This window comes from Grammomys surdaster, unplaced genomic scaffold (assembly GCF_004785775.1).
Source record: "Grammomys surdaster isolate TR1022 unplaced genomic scaffold, NIH_TR_1.0 64, whole genome shotgun sequence".
Taxonomy (NCBI): domain Eukaryota; kingdom Metazoa; phylum Chordata; class Mammalia; order Rodentia; family Muridae; genus Grammomys; species Grammomys surdaster.
The window spans coordinates 13,389,035-13,408,399 of NW_021604566.1; the positions used below are offsets into that span (position 1 = coordinate 13,389,035).

The window sequence follows — 19,365 nt, forward strand, 5'->3', positions numbered from 1 at the left end:
AGGGCAAATGGATCCATTGGTATGCACTTGTACATTCTTTTTGAGAGAACAAGTTATACCCTAAATAATTTCCAGATTTCTTTGAGAATATTTCTATAGGATGATTCTTCTTTCCTTTCTCCCTCCCCCTTCCTCCTTTCGTTTTTCTTTCTCTCTTTCTTTCCTTCTTCTTTCTTTCTTCCTATCTGTCTCTGGCTCTCTGTCTGTTATACTACATCCTGACCACAGTTCGTTCCTTCCAGTCCCTTTCCTCTTGCCTCCCCAAACCCCACCATGTTCTCCTCTGTTTCTCTTCAGAAAAGGGCAGGCCTCCCCAGGATACCAACCAAACGTGGCATAACATGCTACATTAAGATGTGGCACCTACCCTCATATCAAAGCTGGACAGGGCAACCCAGGAGGAGAAATGAGTATAGGATGATTCTTAATGCAAATCAGTGGTTGATGCTAGGAGGAACAGCGAGGGATCTATTTAAGGGCCATGCCCCTCTTCTTCACGACCTGAGATGATCCCTGGATGCCTTAGCAGGTGACAGACTGTTCCCCGACTGCTGTGGCAGCTGGTCTTTTGCTGTCAGGTCTGCGTCAAAGTAATTGAATCTTCTAAAAGGAAAAATAAAATCACTTCTCAAAATAACTGAGAATAAAGAACCCTTATCCCTGTATTGGTGAGGGGAAGGAATGAGGGAAAGGATATTCTCTTTAAATCTGGTGCTCTGGTACAATGAAGTATGTTGGCAGTCTTCCAGGAACCTGACCGAAATTGGAACGAGAGTTGGTATCACTACTGTGGTATTGCAGTGAAGTGTGGATTGCTTTTCATGCCTCTAATCTTCAGCAGCTGTGTCACTAAGCTTGTATGACACATGTCCTCCCATCACTGTGTCTCATGCTAGGGTTAATAGGTGTTTGAAGACCTTGGGTATGTATGTAGAACACAAGTCCATGGCATGGTTTTAGGTGCAAACCCAGATTCTGAGCCTGGACCCAAATCACATTTATAGCTAATCCATTGTCTGACTCAGTTCCTGAGGTTAGTGCTGGTCTCATGGGGCAGCTGAGAAGATAAATCCTCATCCTGTGGGGATGTAGAGAGCAGAGAGATGCTCGGGGCAGGGATCAACTTAGATGTAGACGCTGATAAATAAAAGATCAAGTTTAGGTGTTTGTGTGTCAATCCGGTCCAGTTACAAGGAGGCTGTGAAGCCCCAAGAAACTCCGGCTAGGGAGGGTGATGGCCCATGCCTGGCAAAGGCAAAGTTGAGGGCATTGTGGCTGCAAACAACAGGGACCAACATTGTAAGTCGCAGACTGGGATGAAAGGAGAAAGCTCTCAAGGAATAGAAGGCTCTCAAGGATAGACAGGGGTCCCCAGAGAGCCAGTAGACTACTGTTTATACTGTCATAAGGATGAGGGTCCAACTGCTTTTGTTTATTTACACAAGATTCACACCTAGAGTCTTCATCTTGTCTCCATTCAACACATCTTTATCAGTTTATGGTCAGCACTCCTTAGTCATCAGTAACGAGGCAATGAAGAATAGTCCCTGGTCTCATAGAACTGACATTTCCGTGAGAGAGGCAGAGCCAAGAAACCAACAAGTACATGCCACATATGTGTGCTGATGGAAATTCCAACAGGCAGGGCAACAGGGAGTGGTGATGGCTGGTGTTTGGACTCTGTGTGTAGACCTCCACTTGCTCCTTGCCCAGTTCTGGAAATGGCCGTCTCACCCAGCTCCCATGGCTGGCTTGCTAATCTGCCCAACACCTGTCTCTCCTGAGAATGCCTGGAGCCACCACTCGAGTTCCACCTACTGACTGCCCCCACAGTTGGCTCTGCCAACCACCAATGACTGTTCAGCAGTTACGTCTTCTCTCTCATCCATCTGAATTGTTGCAAATGGAAAACACCAGACAATATTAATATTTTAAAATTAGCTAAATGACACAACTGCTGGTCTTGGAATCTATTGTCCTAAACTCATCAGCTATTCTATATCAGAATTCAACCAGTGGCCGCCACCTGATCTAATAGCCCCCAGGCATACTAGTGTCTGTTTTTCTCCACTCTCACAGCCTGGTCGGGGGTGGGGGTGGGTTTGGGGTGGGGGGGCCCATTCTCTATGTCATCTCCTCCTCCTGGGACCTGGGAAATTCGCCTCTATATCTTTGCTCAGCAATCGGCTTTTACTGTCTTTATTTACTCAATCAAACAATTAGAGAATCTCCCTCTACATAGACTCTACGCGCAGCCATGACTGCTCTGTAGAGTGGTGTTTGAGCAGAGTTCTGGAGAAATCTGGGACTGGGCCATATTTGCATGGAGGGAATCTTTGGGCTGAGAACAGCATCTGACTGGCCTGGTCTGGTCACCTACCAGTGAATCATGTGGGACATGGTCCAGTGGAGAACAGGATGGATGAGCAGGGAGTATGTGCCAAAAGGAAATGGGCTTGCTTTGACTAGAAGAGGCCATACAGACTCAATAAGCAGGAAAAAGATGTCCACTGTAGCTGAGGGTATCAGTTCTCTCAGTGAATTCTGCCCACAAACAAGCAGAAGGCGAAGGAAATGGAGAGTACTCAGGCTCTGGACATGGCAGGGGTGAGTTGGACAGAGAGATCTCTGGAAGTCACATGGATTCTCAGAATCCCACAGACTTTTTCAGGAGAGACACAGCAAAGCAGGGAAAGATGGAGACTTCATGGACTATGATTGACTCCCAAACATAGGTGTTGGCATCTACCCTCATTGTCCAGAGGAAGTGACTTTTTCCTTTACAGTCAAAATTTCCACTGGAGACTGCAGAGCAGAAGAAACTACCATTGACACCTGCAGATCTCACTGCCTCAGGGGAGAGGATCTCACCCAGTTGCCTGTGCACTGAGGTCTAAGAATGAGGCCCGATAGGCAGTAGTGTTCACCTTCTTCTATCTTGCGTTTGAGATTTTGAAATGTCTTCATGTTTTAGCATGTATCATTGATGTATTCTTTAAGACTGACGAGCAGTACTCTAGTGCATGAACTTACTCCAGTTTTCAGTCCACTTATTCCCAGATCTTCTAGGTGTTTCCAGTTTTGGCTACCACAAATAAAGTACCACAAATACTTACAGCTTCCTGAACACACTTCCAGACTTCCATGCTTTTGCCCATGCAGGTTGCTCTGCCTACATCCTGAGAAGCTTACACCAAAAGTCATCCTTTCACAAGACCTTCTCCCTTGGCTTACTACAACAAATCCCTCCTTCCCTCCAGTCCTCAACATAGTGTTGATATCCCATCTAGTTAAGGCACCTTGAATCATAGTTTTATGTGTTTCTTCTCTGGGAGACCCTTTGTTAGTCAGACTTACCTTTGCAATGGCCCTAGCTTGACCCAGTGCCTTTTCAAAGAGGATGCAGCTGAAGAAGTGACTTATTCAGTGCTAGGGTGTGTAGCCAGAAAGGCTTCCATAGGCCTTCCTCTGTAGGCCGACAAGAATTTGAATTTGACTGTATAACTAAAAAAGCTACACCATAGAGTTGGAATCAATTCACCTGAACAACCTCATCTGTGACTCCTTCAATGCAGCCCAGGGGTTTTGTGATGAAGGAGAAATATCTTTTATTCTTCTTGAAATGGGAATGACAACTTGATAGGGGCTGAGGAAATTCGGGAGAGTGTGGCCACAGGTGACCTTGCCTCTTCTCCCTAGTCTCCACTGAGGTCTCCAGAGCCACTTAAGAGCACAGGAACCAGTGTCCTGGTTTGTCTAGTACCAGTGGTTGCTCTTTTGAGACCTTAGATTTAGAAATTACCTGTTCCCCTCATGGGGTAGCAGGGGAGAGAGTCACCATTCTACTTAGCCTCTTATGCCACGTGAGCAGCTAATTGCTGAGACTTAGCTCTACCTCCCACAGAGGAAGTTTTAAGACAACATAACATTAGAATCTGGCATGGTGACACTCTTTCAATCCAAACTTACAGTGAACCAAGAATAGAGCAGAAAGATGTGAAAAATGTATAATTTGGCAAAGAAAGCGGCATGAGCTAATCTAAAGTTGGCAGGTAGCTGAGAACAAGATCAAGGTAATTACTAAAGACATTTGCACAACTGAAGAGAACCCTTGCTCTTTGTACTGGAGCAGTAATAAAAGTACCTAGAGGGCAAGACCTTTCTCATGGGAAACAGCCTGTGACAACACAAACTCATTTGGAATACTTTCATTTAGGAAGAAAGTACTTGAAAAGCAGAGGCCGAAGTAGGGAGTTCAGGGCCTCCATGTCCCAACAAGACCACACCTACAACAGTGTTTCCTCAGCTTCATCTGCCTTGACATTCAAAGTCCACAGTAATCGTGGTGAAAGAGACCAGGCTACATCTTGTGCTGATAGGAGAACTTGGGGTCGTCTCCCATGTAGTACTTGGCTTGAAGTCATGTAGACAGGGTTACAGAAGCTTACAGCAAGGTTTCAGAGTGCTCAGCCACAAATAAATGTGAGCATCACCCTTCTCCCAAGACTCAGGAACCATTGTGGAAGAGGGGCAGAGAGACATTACATCACCGAATTTTGAAAATTTCATCTCTAGTTTATAAAGTAGCTGAGGTTTTCTGGTGACTGTTATTTGATGGGTTCTCCATCTGCTGGGTAATTGTGTGGGGTTGCTGTACACATATGCCATTGTGCCCAGGTGTAAATAGAGGGACTACTATACCCCTTCCAGATCTATGAATAAGAAACCGCTTTCACACCAGAAGAACTGTCTGGGGACGAGGACTCATGTCCACGTTGGCCTTTTTATAGTGTTCAGTTCTGAGTGGGTGTGGTTTGCTTGGCATTGTAAATTTTATCTTCCTGTGCATACAGGAATACCTATACCTTAAAGAAGTGCTTTCTATCTTTGGTTGACAGAGGAGGTTGTAGACAGGTTTTCAAGGAGTTTGTCAAAGTCCTAATTTTATACATGAGAAACACACTTCTGGAAGGGCACCATGTATAGGCCTTGCCTCTATTCTGGACTTCTGTGGGCAATGGAAGCACAGTTCTACTGTAACAGTGGACAGTTCTGTAAAACGAGCACTGTGACTTATATTTGTAATGGTGTGGAAGGTGAGTGAAAGGATTAAATTACAGTCTTGGTTTTGTCTGTGATTTTAAGAATAATGTTGGGATAAAAATTTATTCAGGTGTAGATAATGAAGTCGAGTGAAGCCGTTTTGATAATTTTCTGGTAACAATAAGCTGTTTGAAGGCTAGGTGCTTAAACATCTATTTGGTGGCTATAAATGAATGACAGGAAAAATGAGAAATGCTCAACACCCATGTCTGCTCTTTATGCCTGTGTGCAGCAGTGACTTGAAGATGTCTATGGATCAGCCCCAAAGACAGAGTTTAGTAGGAGAAAATGGGTCAGGAGTATTTCAGTGACTTTCAAGGAATTCCATATCCCACCTCAAGATTTCCAATTTGCATTTCAGAATTTTCAGAATTATAGAGATAGAGGCAGAAATGGTGGTGTGTGCCTGTGCCTTCATAACCTGAAGGCTAATGCAAGAGCACCCCAAGGTCAGGGCTAGCCTGGGGTACCTCCCTGTCTCAGAAACCTAGCAAAATAATGCTAGTAACTTTGTTCTTTTTTTTTTTCTTCTGACACAAATTCATTTTGATGGCAAAGGTTTTTTGAATCCAGGGACTGCCTTTCTGACATGTACACAGTGAGTCAGCCTCACCCACCTCCTTAGACAGATTTTAACAAACTATTTTCTGGTCTGTCAGTGGTTGATGGTTTCCACATAGATCTTCTGAATAATGTCATTTAGGGATATTTACTCTTTTTAAAGTAAGTTTCCTCGATTGGCAATGAGCCAAATGCATTCTAAAACCTCATTTGAGTCTAAAATGGCAGCTAGTAAAGACAGTGGGTGTTGGGTTCCTCGCTGCCTACTAGTTCAACTGAATCCAGCCTTCAGGAGAACTCTGCCCCCCAGATTTGTCATCTTGCTAGAATGTTCCACCTGTGATAAATGACACAGTCCTCTCCTCCCTCTCCTCTCCTCCCCTCCCCTCCCCTCCTCTCCTCTCTTCTCCTTCCCTCCCCCTTCCTTCCCTCCCCCTTCCTTCCCTTCCCCTTCCCACCCTTTCTTTTACCTCCTCTTCCCTTCCCTCCCCTCCTCTCACCTACCTTCTCCTTTCCTTTCTTTTGGTTAGTCAATATGGCCTCATTAACTAGCCTGGGTCTCTACTTTCAAAAATTGAATTTAAATCTTTCAACCAGGACCCTGTAATTAACCATGATGAATTTTACTAATTCATAAAGAAGTTAAAGACATGAAAACAGAGGAGAGACCAGGTGGGAAGAGGCCGGGGATTGGCATGAAGGGAACAGTTAAGGGTATGAATATGATAAAAATATATGTATGTATGACAATGCCACAATGAGACACATTATTATACACAATTAATGTACGCTAATAAAAAGAGAAATTTGAATTTAGTGGTTCTAGAGCATGGCCTGGATACTCATATTAAAAGCCAAAGCAGAAGCAAGAAGCAACTGCAAAGCTCGTTTAAATGACTCTGATACAGAAAGAAGGGAAGAGGGGAAGGGGAAAATTTGAAGACCAATGCCTGCATGAACATTTCGGAAGATAGCCACTGAACACAGCTGTGGTATACAAGGTCTTGTGTAATGTTGCTGTCTGTCCCCTTTCCCCTTCTGTCTCCTCAGCATATGTCTTGTGTAACACTTCTCTCTGTCCCCTGTCCCCTCTGTCTCCTCAGCCATCATGTACGTCATGGGAGCACTTGGCCCTGCAGTAGGATACTTACTAGGTGGGCTGCTCATTGGCTTTTATGTGGATCCCAGAAATCCTGTTCACCTTGATCAGAACGACCCTCGGTTCATCGGAAACTGGTGAGTATTTTCCACATTTTCTATTTTGCTTTTTACTAGAGATAATCTGGCACTACTACTCCGCAGTTACAATTTCCCCAGCAAAAAGGAAAAAGGTAGCTAGCTAGACATTACCTGTACTAGATGGTGGGGGGAATAATTTCCACCACAAATAGCCATTTTCTTATCCCCAGAGCTTATGAATATGGGACCTTATGTGGTGAGGGGACTTTGAAGGGGGGTCACGTTAAGGATTTTGTGGGGGAGGTTATCTTAGGTGAAGGGGGAAGGAGGTGGCCAGATTCAGGTGGTCTGCTGATTAAAGAGGAGATTCTGGCAGTTCATTTTGAAGATGGATGAAGGACTGTGAACACAAGAATGCAGGCAGGACCTCTAAAAGTTTGGGAGGGAAGACAGGTTCTTTTTTAGCCAACATTTTCATATGGGATGTGCAGTAGATACCCAAAGCCTGGAACCTGGAGCGTGTTGTTGGAGCCGATGCACTTGTGTTATGTGAGTCGCTCCATGTGTGAGAGCTTGTCCGAACAGCAACAAGAAGCTAAAACAGACGTTGTTTGGATCACTGTGTCAAAAGCAGAGTGCAGGAAGAGGATATCCTTGATCCAGAGAGGACTTTCTGGGAAGATTGTTTTAACCCCATGTCCCATTACCTTTTCTGTGCTGTAGAGAAGAAAAATACTTTCTGTTCTACTTGGGGTTTTGTTGCTGTGATAAAACACTGACCAAACCTAATTTGGGGGAACAAAGGATCTATGTCACTTTGCATCACCGAGGGGAGCTAAGACAGAAACTCTTAAGCAGAAACCACAGAGGAATGATGCTTGCTGACATGCTTTTCATGGCTTGCTCAGCTCGAATCCTTACCTAACTCAGAGCTACCTGCCTAGGGTTGGAACCACCCGCAGTGGACTGGGTCCTCCCACACCCGTCACTAATTGAGAAAATGCCTGAAGACTTGCCCATACACCAGTCTGATGGAGGAGTTCCCCAGTTGAGAGTCGTTTCCCAGTAACAGTTGTTGGTATGGAGATGACAAAAACTATCAAGTGTGTGCCTATCCTCTTGGGCTCAGAGCTGTAGCTCTACTTTTCCATTTCTCTACTCTGAGCACATGTTTTCTTTTTGGAAACAGTTTTTTGCCCATATGTGCTGTACATTTAGCTGTTTTCTTACTTGCTAGAGAGTTCTGTCACATAAGTGATGTTCCAGACTTGGTAATTTCAACATCAGGTGCTGTACTATTTATCTGCAGAGCCAGACTTGTGTTTTAATTTGTCATGGGCCTCAACTTGAGTAAAACAAGTTCTTTCTTTATAAGAGCAGAGCCAGTAGCTGAAAATATAGAATGTTTTATCCTATTTCACTATAGGACAAGAAGTCATGTGACTCTGTGGTTGGTGGGACATGCGCATAACACAAATTTCTAAGAAGTTAACAGATACTAAGGAGGCCATTTGATAGCTTTGATTTTTACTGTAAGCATCATTGACGGTAGATGGACTGAGACCCATGTGGACTTGGCCTGCAGAGTATTTGAGTCATACAAAGGCGGGGGTGGGGGACTTGCCAGCAGTCGGGGAATAGCAAGGACTTTGAGGTCTAGACAGAGAGTGAAGATTTTGATCTCAGCTGTTTTCATTGTAGTTCTGGAATGAGTCAGAGTAAAAATTGTTTCTCATTGTTAGAAAACAGATTCCTAAAATATACTTATAAATGTCCAGTGTACACCCTGTATCCTACTTAGATATCTTGAGGCCAGCTCAGTAGGAAGGGAACTCGGGGAGGGAATGATGGCTGGCCGCACCAACAGAAGGGCAAGGTGTAGGAAGGATGTCAGGGGCTTTAGTCTGTCCCGTGCCTGATGCTGTCATTTATTACTGTTCTGGTTGACAGGCATCAGCTGGTGGCAGAACGGGTCTCTGTGGAGCACAGAACATCAAGTTGAATTCCTGTAATGTGCGCCTAAGAGCTGTGTGGGTTTCTGGACATTGCTTCTCTGTGCCTAGGTTACAGGGCTGTTGTGAGGAACGAGTTGACTATGGAGAGCTCTTAGCTCCTCTTGCTTTGACTTTCCTGTATGTCCTGGCCTTTGGTGGGTGTTTCTGTTTGTTTGTTTTTTGCAGTTCAGTAGAGGGTTGAGTGCTGGTCATGGACATAGCCGGCAGACGCTCTGTCCCTATGATACATTCCCAGTCTTCTCTTCTACCTTTTAATTTTCACTCCCAGTCTCACCAAGCTGATCAGGCTGGCCTTGGACTCACTCGTAGCCAAGGCTGGACTTGGACTTGCAGTCCTCCAGTCTTAGCCTTCTGAGTAGCTGGGATTATGGACCTGATGCACCAGACCAAGGCATCTTCATTGCTTTGAATTTAACAGTAGTAAGATAGTTTTATCTACCCACCTGACAGTTTAATCTTAATTTTATAAATGACCATCAGTTTAGAACTGAGTTTTTTAAAAAAATGAATTAGTTTTTTTTTTCTATTTGGTAGTCTTGCTGGTAATAGGTTTCTCACTGAATGCAATACTTAGAACCAAAGATACATTTTCATTGAACAGAGGTTGAAGGAGTGAAGAGATACATTATGCTGGTATTTATTAGACACCTACTGTGTGTCAAGCATTATAGTAGAGCTTAACACATGTATTCATTTAAGCCTTTTAACAATCAAATGGAACTTTTAACATCATGCCCACTTTATAGGTCAAGCAACTAATATCCAGGGAATTGAATTACTTGAATAAAGCCTCTGTGTGGTGTGCTGGGTTAAGGAACTGACAGGAGTGGACCCATTTGTCAGTCTCCTGTCCACCTATGGCTGGTTTGAAGAAGGGTTCCCGAGAAGGATTTGGATATCTGGGCCCCTTGAAGTTAACTGTGATGGAGGTGTCTTCTTCCAACACACACTGCATCTTCTCCTGCCACAGCTCCTCCCAGCGTCCCCTTCAGCTGTGTGCGTCGAGGCTGCCATTATTGCATGCTTCACATGGTTATTTCTTGAGGCTATTGAAGAACGTGAGCTGGTTTACTTTGCTTCTAGTTGACCCCAAGCTCTCTCATTTTTATTTGCTTGCTGTAATTCTTCCCTTCCTCTGAGACTGTATGTTGAGGATTGGCAAAATAGTTCAGTGGGTATAGGTGCTCGATGCACAAGCCTGGTTACCTGAATTCACTCCTGGGAACCTGTGTAAAGGATGAAGGAGAGGACAGTTGCCGCACACGCACACTACTGCCATATCACAACACGTTAGTATTAAATAAACATCTCAAGATTTAGAAACAAGAGTACCATCAAGAGCAGCATCATCCCAGGCTAGGGGAAGGTTGGGAATCTAGTCTAAGAGGATATCTACATTACAAACAAGCCCAAAGCGGCTGTTGCACATTACCTGCTGGTCTGGAGTGGGTGTTTCATTAGATCTGTTATAGGCACCATTTATTTAAATTTGATGACTCTCAAAAGCATTTTTAAACCTTCTTTTCAAATGAGAAACTCAACTGGGAAAATTAAATCATTCCTCATTAACTCAGGGCCACATGTCCTGGGTGGAACCATCAGCAGTGGGCTGGGTCCTCTCACACCCATCATTTATCAAGAAAATGGCCACAGACTTGCCCACACGCCAGTCTGACAGAGGCATTCTGTGGTTGAGATTCCTTAGTTAACATGTGGTGAAGACAAGATCCAAACCCAGATGTATCTAAGCCACAACTCATGACTGCCCTGAGTCCACTGCCTGCTGTCTCAAGGGAGGACGTGAGGCAGACAGTGGGGAGGCTTGGGGATCTTAAAGGCCAGAGGACAAATGGGGTGTGCTATGGGCAGTGACTGATGAAGGCCTGTAATCAGCCAGGCTCTGAAGGAGCCATGTTGATCCAGCTATGTTCCCCAACACTGATACCCACCACCCGTTTTAAACCTATTTCTTTCAATTTATGTATTGAACAAACTTTTGAATCTCTAACCTGTCCCAAGTACTAGATTGATAATTATACACCCCTAGGAAGCTCTCTGGCACACTAGCCACAGAATGAGATGCAAGTTCAGCCGTGTACCTTGTTGTAGTCCTAGGTGGTTGTTTCTTGCTCTGGCTGTCTTAAGTTCTTCACAAAAAAAGGTGAACTCTGAATGTCTTGATGTCCGTCATGTTTGTGAAGGGCTGTGAGGACTGAATAAGGGATGAGCAATGCATACCTAAGGACTTGCAAAGTATTTGAACCCATCAGCAAGAAGAATGCACACTGGACAAGAAGTTGGGGGTACAGCTTCAATCGCCAGCATCAAAAAGATGAAAAGCAAGCCACATTTCAGATTCACTTTTGTGTTCTTTTAAGAAAAAACGGTGAGCCAGGCATGCACCATCCCAGCACTCAGGAGGCAGAGGCAGGCAGATGTCTGTGAGTTTGAGGTCAGCCTGGTCTACACAGTGAGTTCTAAGATAGCCGTAGCTACACAGAAAAACCCTGTCTCAAAAAAATGAGTGGTGGTGTATATTGTTCCTCTAAGCGTGTGGGACAGTCTATTGTTGTTGTAGTAAATTTATTGTAGCTAGGTGTGGTGACTCAATCCTGTTATCATAGCACTCAGGGATCAGAGGAAGGCAGGTGTCATGGTCACCCTGAAATAATAACCAACTGAGGCTAGTTTGGGCTGCAGGAGACTCAGGCTTAAACAAAGGCAAACAAAATAAAACAAAAACTATTATGAAATGCACACTGGAGTAGAAATAATTGTGTCAGCAGACCCATAGCTGCTCGGGATTACGGATGACATCGTACTCAAGTTGTTGACTATATTAGCCACTATGGTCCTAGTATAATTATGAATTTTCCATTCATACCACAGAAAGGCAAGTTACCTTTGCTTTCTCAGTTTGTTCAGTTTTCTTCTCCCTTATAATAGATGACGGTAAAATGATTTCTCTGCACCTTTATTCTGACAAACCTCACTCTCTGCTTTGTTCTTACTCCCAAACTGAAGCCATAAATACAACTGACATTTCCCAATTTTCTAGGTGGAGTGGATTCCTTCTTTGTGCCATTGCAATGTTTCTTGTGATATTCCCAATGTTTACTTTTCCAAAAAAGCTTCCGCCTCGACACAAGAAAAAGAAAAAGTTTTCTGCCGATGTCGTTAGTGACGATGACATAATCAAGGAGAAATCAAACACGAGCGAGCAAGTGAACAAAAAAGTTTCTTCAATGGGCTTTGGAAAGAATATCAGAGGTAAAGTATATCTCTTACGGGAATTCATGCATGGTACTTCAGGCCGGTGCTCTGCCAAGTGTGGGTCCAAGGAGGTGTGGCTCAGAGGTAGAGTGCTGGGGTCTTGAGTTTGATGCTCAGCAGGGCCCCAAAATATGAACCCTGTGACTCCACACCAGGGTCCCCCCACAGTTGTTTGTTGCTCGCTGGCCAGATGAGTACTACATTTGAGAGGAAGGGCTACAAATGTCACTTTAGAAATTTGAGAGAATGACCTCTTTGAGGGATGGTGTGGGACAGCAAGAGCAAGGTGGGACAGTGACACAGAGTGACAGTTGAGAAGAGGGACAAATAAGAACAAAACAAAATGACAGATATGTAGAGAGCTGCAGCAGAACCTATTGCTCTGTGAACTAGTTTTTAAAAAAGAAACTTAAGTGAATGATTTTATCTGTTGAATTTGATAACAGTAATAAAAAGTGAGGCTTTTATTTTGCAAGTCTTTAAAGGGAGGGGTAGCCTGAGGATCAGAGATCCAATTCTGGACCCCATGATAGCCGAAGTGAAACACTTTCAAGGAATGTCCTCTTACCTCAACGCACATGAGGTGACATGAGCCTGACACTCATGTGCACACATCATACACACTTACACACACTAATAGTGAAAAGTAAAAATGAAACATAAAAACAAGCAGACAAAAATCCTAACAATTCATTTTGAGTATGTTTTGCAAAAAATTACTAGTAGATGATAGGTTAAATAATATAAGAAACGGCCACCCTCCGAGGAGTTTGAGGGTCACTTCTTTAGGTCACAAAGATACCCAGAACTAGGTGTAGCATTCACTGCAATTGCTGATGTCTGGCTTCTAACACCATGATCACATCATATAAAGCAGAGTTTGTTCTAGGGAAGCAGTAAGGTAGTATAGGGCGATCCTTACGTAAGTATGAAAATTCACTAGAAAGGAGTACTATTCTTTGGTGACGCCATCAGTTATGGACTCACCTGTGTGAATGTCCTGGCAGAAGAACATTATTCTGTTTTTTCATCTTTCTCTTAAAAAATAATGTGTTTAGCACACCTTTAATCCTAGGGTGGGGCCAGGGCAGGGAGGTTTCTGTGAATTTGAGGCCAGCTTGGTATATATAGGGAGTTCTAAGCCAGTCAGATCTAGTCAGTGAGATTGGGTTTTAAAGAGGAAAGTGATTGTGGTGTTGGTAGTGGCAGTAGCAATCAATAATGATAGTGAGTTCATTAACGTCAGGTTAAACAATGTAAAACCCAAGCAACTTAAATGGCTTCTAAGTAGGCAGTCTTTGACCTATCAAATGGCTGTTAGTCCCCTTTGTTTAAGGAGCCTATGAGTTCTTAAACAATGATGCCCATTCATTGTTTTCCATTTTATATCCTGAATTCTTTGAATTAACTTTTGTATAAATTGTAGAGCGTGGTGTTTATCAAATGTTCATGACAAAATGACTCCAGCATTTTGGCTATGCACATAGTGAGACAGAAGGTTACTAATATGTCACAGAGTTGTCCCTACAACCTAAGAAGGACAATACACTAGAACATTGCTAAAGACTACTTGTTAAAAGCAAGTATCAGTATTTGGAAGAAAGCTGTTTCTTTCTTTAAGTTGTAGATCCAATCTCTTTCCTCCCATTACCTTGTGACAATGTGTTCTTTTGTAACCGCTGAAATGACTTCTGTTACTATTGTGGCACAAAAAGATTCTCTGGCCTGAGCTCTTCCGTGTAGGTCAGCCCACCATTTTCCAGCTTCATAATGGACCATCAAGATGATCACACAAACTGATTTCTCCTAGAGATTTATTTCACTTTTAATTATGTATGTGTATGCATGTGCCTGTGTAGGTGCAGGTACCTTTGGAGTCCAGAAGAGGACTCTGGATCTCCTGAAGTTCAGGTTACAAGTGGTGGTGAAATGTTTGATGCTGGTGCTGGGAACTCTTGGGACCTCTGCAAGACCTAACCACTGAGCCATCTCTCCAGACCCTACAATTGGTTTTACAACTTAATTAAGATGAAGTTGGTATTAAGTAATTTAAAACATAGAAATATATTTGGAATTTTAATTTGGGTGAATACAAAGTAGACTTAAGGGAAGAAGTATTTATATTTCATAAATTAGGACTTCAATGTGAAATAGATCAACTGGACAGTAGAAGAGGGTATAGATATCAAGTGCTAAAGTCCATACAACTGCTAATGTTTTTTCTAAAGATATATTCATTATATTTTACTTGTATGAGCATTTGCCTACATGCTTATCTGTATACCACTTGCATGCTTGCCACCTGAAGGAGCCAGTAGAGGGCGCCAGATCCCCTGGAATGGAAATCCCAGGTTGTTACAGTGGCTGCTGTGAGAGTGCTGGGAAACAAACCCGGTCCCCTGCAGAAGCTGAAAGTGCCCTTCCCTGGTGAGCCATTTCCAGGCCTTGAGGCTTTTTCTAAGTTCTTCAGCTGCCCTTTCTTTTCATGAATCTCTGCCTTGTTCTCTTCCCAGTGCTCGAAATTTCCATAGCAGTGGGGGTGGGGGTCGGGTGGGGCTTTCTACCATCATATCAAAATGAGAAGAATCTATTCTGAATTTAAGACGTGTTTATGGAATTTTACATACTAATTCATTAGTTTTTTTAATACTGCAAAGAATTTGGGTTTCTGACTTTTCTGCACAGGTGTGGATCATCTGGTGTGTGTGTGTGTGTGTGTGTGTTTGTGTGTGAGTGTGTGTGTGAGTGTGTGTGTCTGTGAGTGTATGTGTGTGAGTGTGTGTGTGTGTGTATGTGTGTGTGTGTGTGTGTGTGTGAGGAGTCTGACTATGTTGTGTAGTTGGTTTATGAAATAAGTTTCCAGTCTGATTTTCTTGCTCATATTTCTGATAAATTCTCATGTTTACTCTCTTTCTGGATTACAATGTATAAACCTCATAGATAGGACACACTGTTAATTCTTAACTCTACTTATGCAAGATGGATTCTCTAGATGATTTTAGAATGGAAGTTCAAGACAGAATCTAGTGTCGCCTAGGCTGGCCTTAAACTCATTATGTAGCTGAAACTGGCCTTGGAACTCTGATCCTCTTGCCTCAATCTTTGAATGTTCAGATGATGGGCACGTTCCACCACACCCAACCTAGTTTACTTGTTAAACAGAAATATGTTTTAATAGGATATACTAAAAGTCCTCTTGATAAAAATGTCTTAAACTATACTGATGGCATTGGAAGGACGTTTCACTGAAGTATTTAAATCAGTTCATTTATCTTGTACACACCGATATTCCTTACAGTACTTACTGCAAAGCAGCTGTTGGAAGTACCATTCTAATTTCTAATCCAGCACGGAGAAGGTCAAATGAAACCTCTGGGTACAAATTCAGGCTTGGTATGATCTGCCTCATGGAGCCGAGGCTCCTGGTGAAGGCCTTGCATTATAGAATGGTTTAGATTTCATTCTGAGTTAAGTAGGAGCTTGAGTCCTGAGTATTTTTTTCTCTCATTGTCTGGAGCAGGGTTTCCTTTCATCTTTATTTTTTGTGTGTATCCATCAATACCAGCTCTTTTAAAGAGGAAATTGATAGCCCAGCTATCGATTTGTACTTCCTTAAAAAGAAGAAAACGATTTCTGCTTTACAGAATGGTGCCTTTCTGGTTTGTTTTATTTGAAGACAGGGTCTTGCTGTGTCACCCAAGCTGGTTTTGAACTTCTGGGTTTAAGTGACCCCTTGCTAAGCTTCCCACATAACTGGGACTAGCATGGCATGCCACCACACCTGGTTAGAAGCCTTCCTCTCTTGCTGAGGCTACTAGAAGAACATCCATTGCGTGTTCTATTTTTTTGCTTCCCCATTTTGATACAGATGTTGGGAAAATCTGACTCAGGTTTCTAGATTCTAATAAATTATGTAGAATGAGGTTGTTGTAAAACACCACAGAGAAGAAAGTCGAAACTTAAGTGTGTCTGTATTGCCTTTCAAGAAAGAGATTAACATTGATTCCATCAAAATCTTAACAAAAATAAACACATAGAATATTTAAGTGGATCAATGTTCTTGTGGTTTGAGGCCTAGGATTTTAAGACCTTTCCCATTTAACTAGCATCTTTCTGCATAGAAAAAAAAAGGCAGCAGTTGACTTTCCTTTGTGCTTACTTTTAATTGTTTCCTATTATTAATTTAGCATAAAATAGAATTTCTTCTAACTAGGATTTTGTCTGCATTGGTGTGCAATATGTTTATAATCATAAGCAAATAGCGAAGTTATTTTATGATTGTTGTTGTAGTCATTGTCATTAAAGGATAATGTGAGGGTCTGAGGAGATAGCTCAGCCAGTAAACGGCCATCTGAGTGAGCAGGAGGATCTGGGTTTAGATCCCCAGAATCTGTAAAACTCAAGTGTCACAGTGCTGGCGGTGGGGCAGGCTGTGGTGAGGTTGGGATAAAAATGGGGCAGATCCCATAGAAAACTTCAGACTTGGTTGTAGCTCTTTTGAGTGAGCTGTATTTTGCAGAATTCTCTGGGAGAGACTGGAGAAGCAAAAGAGAGTATATCGTGAACCACAGAAGGCTAGGATGCGCCCCAGCCGTGGAATGTCTGCTTGACATGTACAAAGCTCTGGATTTGTTCCCCAGCACCACAAAAGAACCATAAAGAGAGAATATGACTGAGTGAGGGCAGGAGACTGAGCACTTATGGAAGAATCAGGGAAGGTGATACAAGGTGGATCACCTGATCCCTGTAGAGGTGGGATAGCCAAGAGTCCCAGGTAGAGAGAATCAAGTGCGAAGTGTAGACGGGTTTGGAAGTACTGAATAGGTTTCTTATGTTTGACACATTGTTGAGCGTATTTGGTGGACTCCTGGATGGTAAAGCATGGGAGGCGTGTGTGTGCACAAGCATGCCTGAATGTGTGAGTGTGTGGGTGCACAGGCATGCGCGTTGGGTTATATTGTAGAGCACTTGGCTGCAGGTACCCCACCCAGTCTTTCTTGGAATTCTTTTCTCCCAGGGAACTACCAAAAGCATTCTGAGAGGAAATCAGGTAGGGGCAGAAGTGGGCTGGAGGGAGGAGCCCACTGTGAAAGTTGTGAACAGAGCCCAGGTGAAGTTTGCCCAGAACACAGGGAAGTCAGCCTGCTCCGTGAGCCCCTCCATCTCCCCGGCCTGCCGAGGTGCTTTTCACTCAGCTGCCAGAGAAGTCTGGTAAATGTAACTCTATCCTTGCCTATAGGACTTCCTGGGTCTAATCCATGGCTGTATTTCCATCCTATCTCTCTCTTTCAGCCTCTTCTACAAACCATGCTTCAATTGCATCGTTCTCATAGCTGGTGCAGACATACGCTGGCCTCAAGGCCTTTGCAGCTGCCATTCCCATGCTAACGATGTTTCTTCCTGCAGCTCCTCATTTGCCTCAACATGTTGCTCACTGAGGCCTTCCTCGATCTATGTAAAAACATCTCCAGTTGCCCTTGTAATGCTTCTGAGCTCCCACCCTCTCCTGTCTCCCCCTCAGCTCTCTCACACACCCATGATGCACAGTTGTCCCTTGGCACCTCCAAGAGGACTTTATAGACCAAGAGGTCTATAAAAGGTGCTTTTATAGACAGTGTTTGCAGATATGTTTGACACCCTCTTTTAGACTTTGGGTCACCTCTAGATTTCTGACTACATTCTTCACAATATAAAAGCTACATGGATAGGCTATATCATTTTGTTTATGATCAGTATCAGGAAAAATGCCCACATGCTCTGGGCAGATGAAGATTTTTCTGTTCTTTTTTACTCTGTGGATGATTGAGATCACAGATGCAGAGCCAGGGGTGACTCAGGGCTGACTGGAAAGTCCTTAAATCTTTGTTGTCTCCCTCCCCAGCGCAGCCCCACTGAGGTGGAGGCTAGGATCCCCCACACTCATCCTGCTCATCAAGTATGATGAGTTAACCCCATCAAGTGGAATTCAGTAAAGATTTAATGGATGATTGCTCAACTGGGCGTTTATTTTAAGGTCTGAAAACATCCAGACTCACCAAAATGGATCTCATTCAGGATGGGTCTTTTCATCTTGGTTAAGCCTCTCTAGAAACAGCATCATGATAAGCTTGGGGTGTGTCTTTGTCTTCCAGGTTAAGTCTAATTCCAGTCATGCTGGCGGTGATAGTTGACCATCAAATGTAGAGATGGAGATGTACTAGGGTGTGAAGCTCAGATAACAGGCACAGGAATTAGCAGAGAGAGGCACAAGGACAGAATCGACTTGGAATTTCCAAAAACTACCCATCCTTAGTGTATGTGCTTTTGCTAAGTGTTGCTAAGGAAGTAAAGCATTAGAATGTCAAGACAAGGTGTTGACTCAGCAATGTGGGTTCCAAAAGCTGTGGTTGTGAGCTGCACTGCCTTGGTGCTCTTGTGTTTGAGCTTCACTGGGCTGCATTGTACTTCTATGCTTTGTACCTTTTGTTGAAGGTTGTTGTTGGGTTCTTAGAACTTGCCCAAGGATGGTTTCTCAATGCTCTTTTCATAAGCCTCCTCAGCACAATGGCTCTCAAATTTATCCTCCATCAGCATCATTAGGAAGCTCCAGGAGTCCCAACTCAGGGGATCTGGACCTCAGCAGTTTAAACAACCATCCAGGTTTCACTGATGTTATTGGTTGAGGGACCACATGAAACACCCATTGCTTCCTGTGATATACAGTCATGAGAAAAGCTTTGTTTTCTGCAAAGAAATTAGAGTGCTTCTGATGCTGTTGTTGTTGTTGTTGTGGTGGCAGCGGTGATGGTGGTGGTGGTTGTAGCCATGGGAAAACTGGGTTTACCTGAAAGGGGAGCTGGAAATAAAAAGGGTAACGGGGGGGGGGGGCAATAAAAGAATGAAGCCAAGTCTACGTTCTGAGCAAGGCTCCAAAGTTTAATAATAAGCACGATGTATATAAAGGGGAAAACCACAAGCCCCATCCCCTGCAACAGCTGGAGTATGTTGTAGAGCAAGGTCAGCACAGGCAGCCAAAACAGCTAAGTTTCCATGGGAACCTGCAACTGCAGCCAAGGCAGATGTCTCTGTCCAGGTTGATAAGACCTGGTGCCGGGCAATGGTGGCGCACACCTTTAATCCCAGCACTTGGGAGGCAGAGGCAGGTGGATTTCTGAGTTCGAGGCCAGCCTGGTCTACAGAGTGAGTTCCAGGACAGCCAGGGCTACACAGAGAAACCCTGTCTTGAAAAACCAAA

General features: G+C 43.6%; 1 protein-coding gene across 3 annotated transcripts in view; it reads left to right on the forward strand.

The window, feature by feature from the left end:
• Positions 1-19,365, forward strand: part of Slco5a1 (solute carrier organic anion transporter family member 5A1) — a 114,731-nt gene that overhangs the window by 43,215 nt on the left and 52,151 nt on the right. For all 3 annotated transcript variants that reach the window (XM_028770236.1, XM_028770229.1, XM_028770246.1), the window contains exons 2-3: positions 6,768-6,900; positions 11,917-12,128. In XM_028770236.1, the coding sequence (XP_028626069.1) occupies positions 6,768-6,900; positions 11,917-12,128 (345 nt within the window). The remainder of the gene's footprint in view (positions 1-6,767; positions 6,901-11,916; positions 12,129-19,365) is intronic.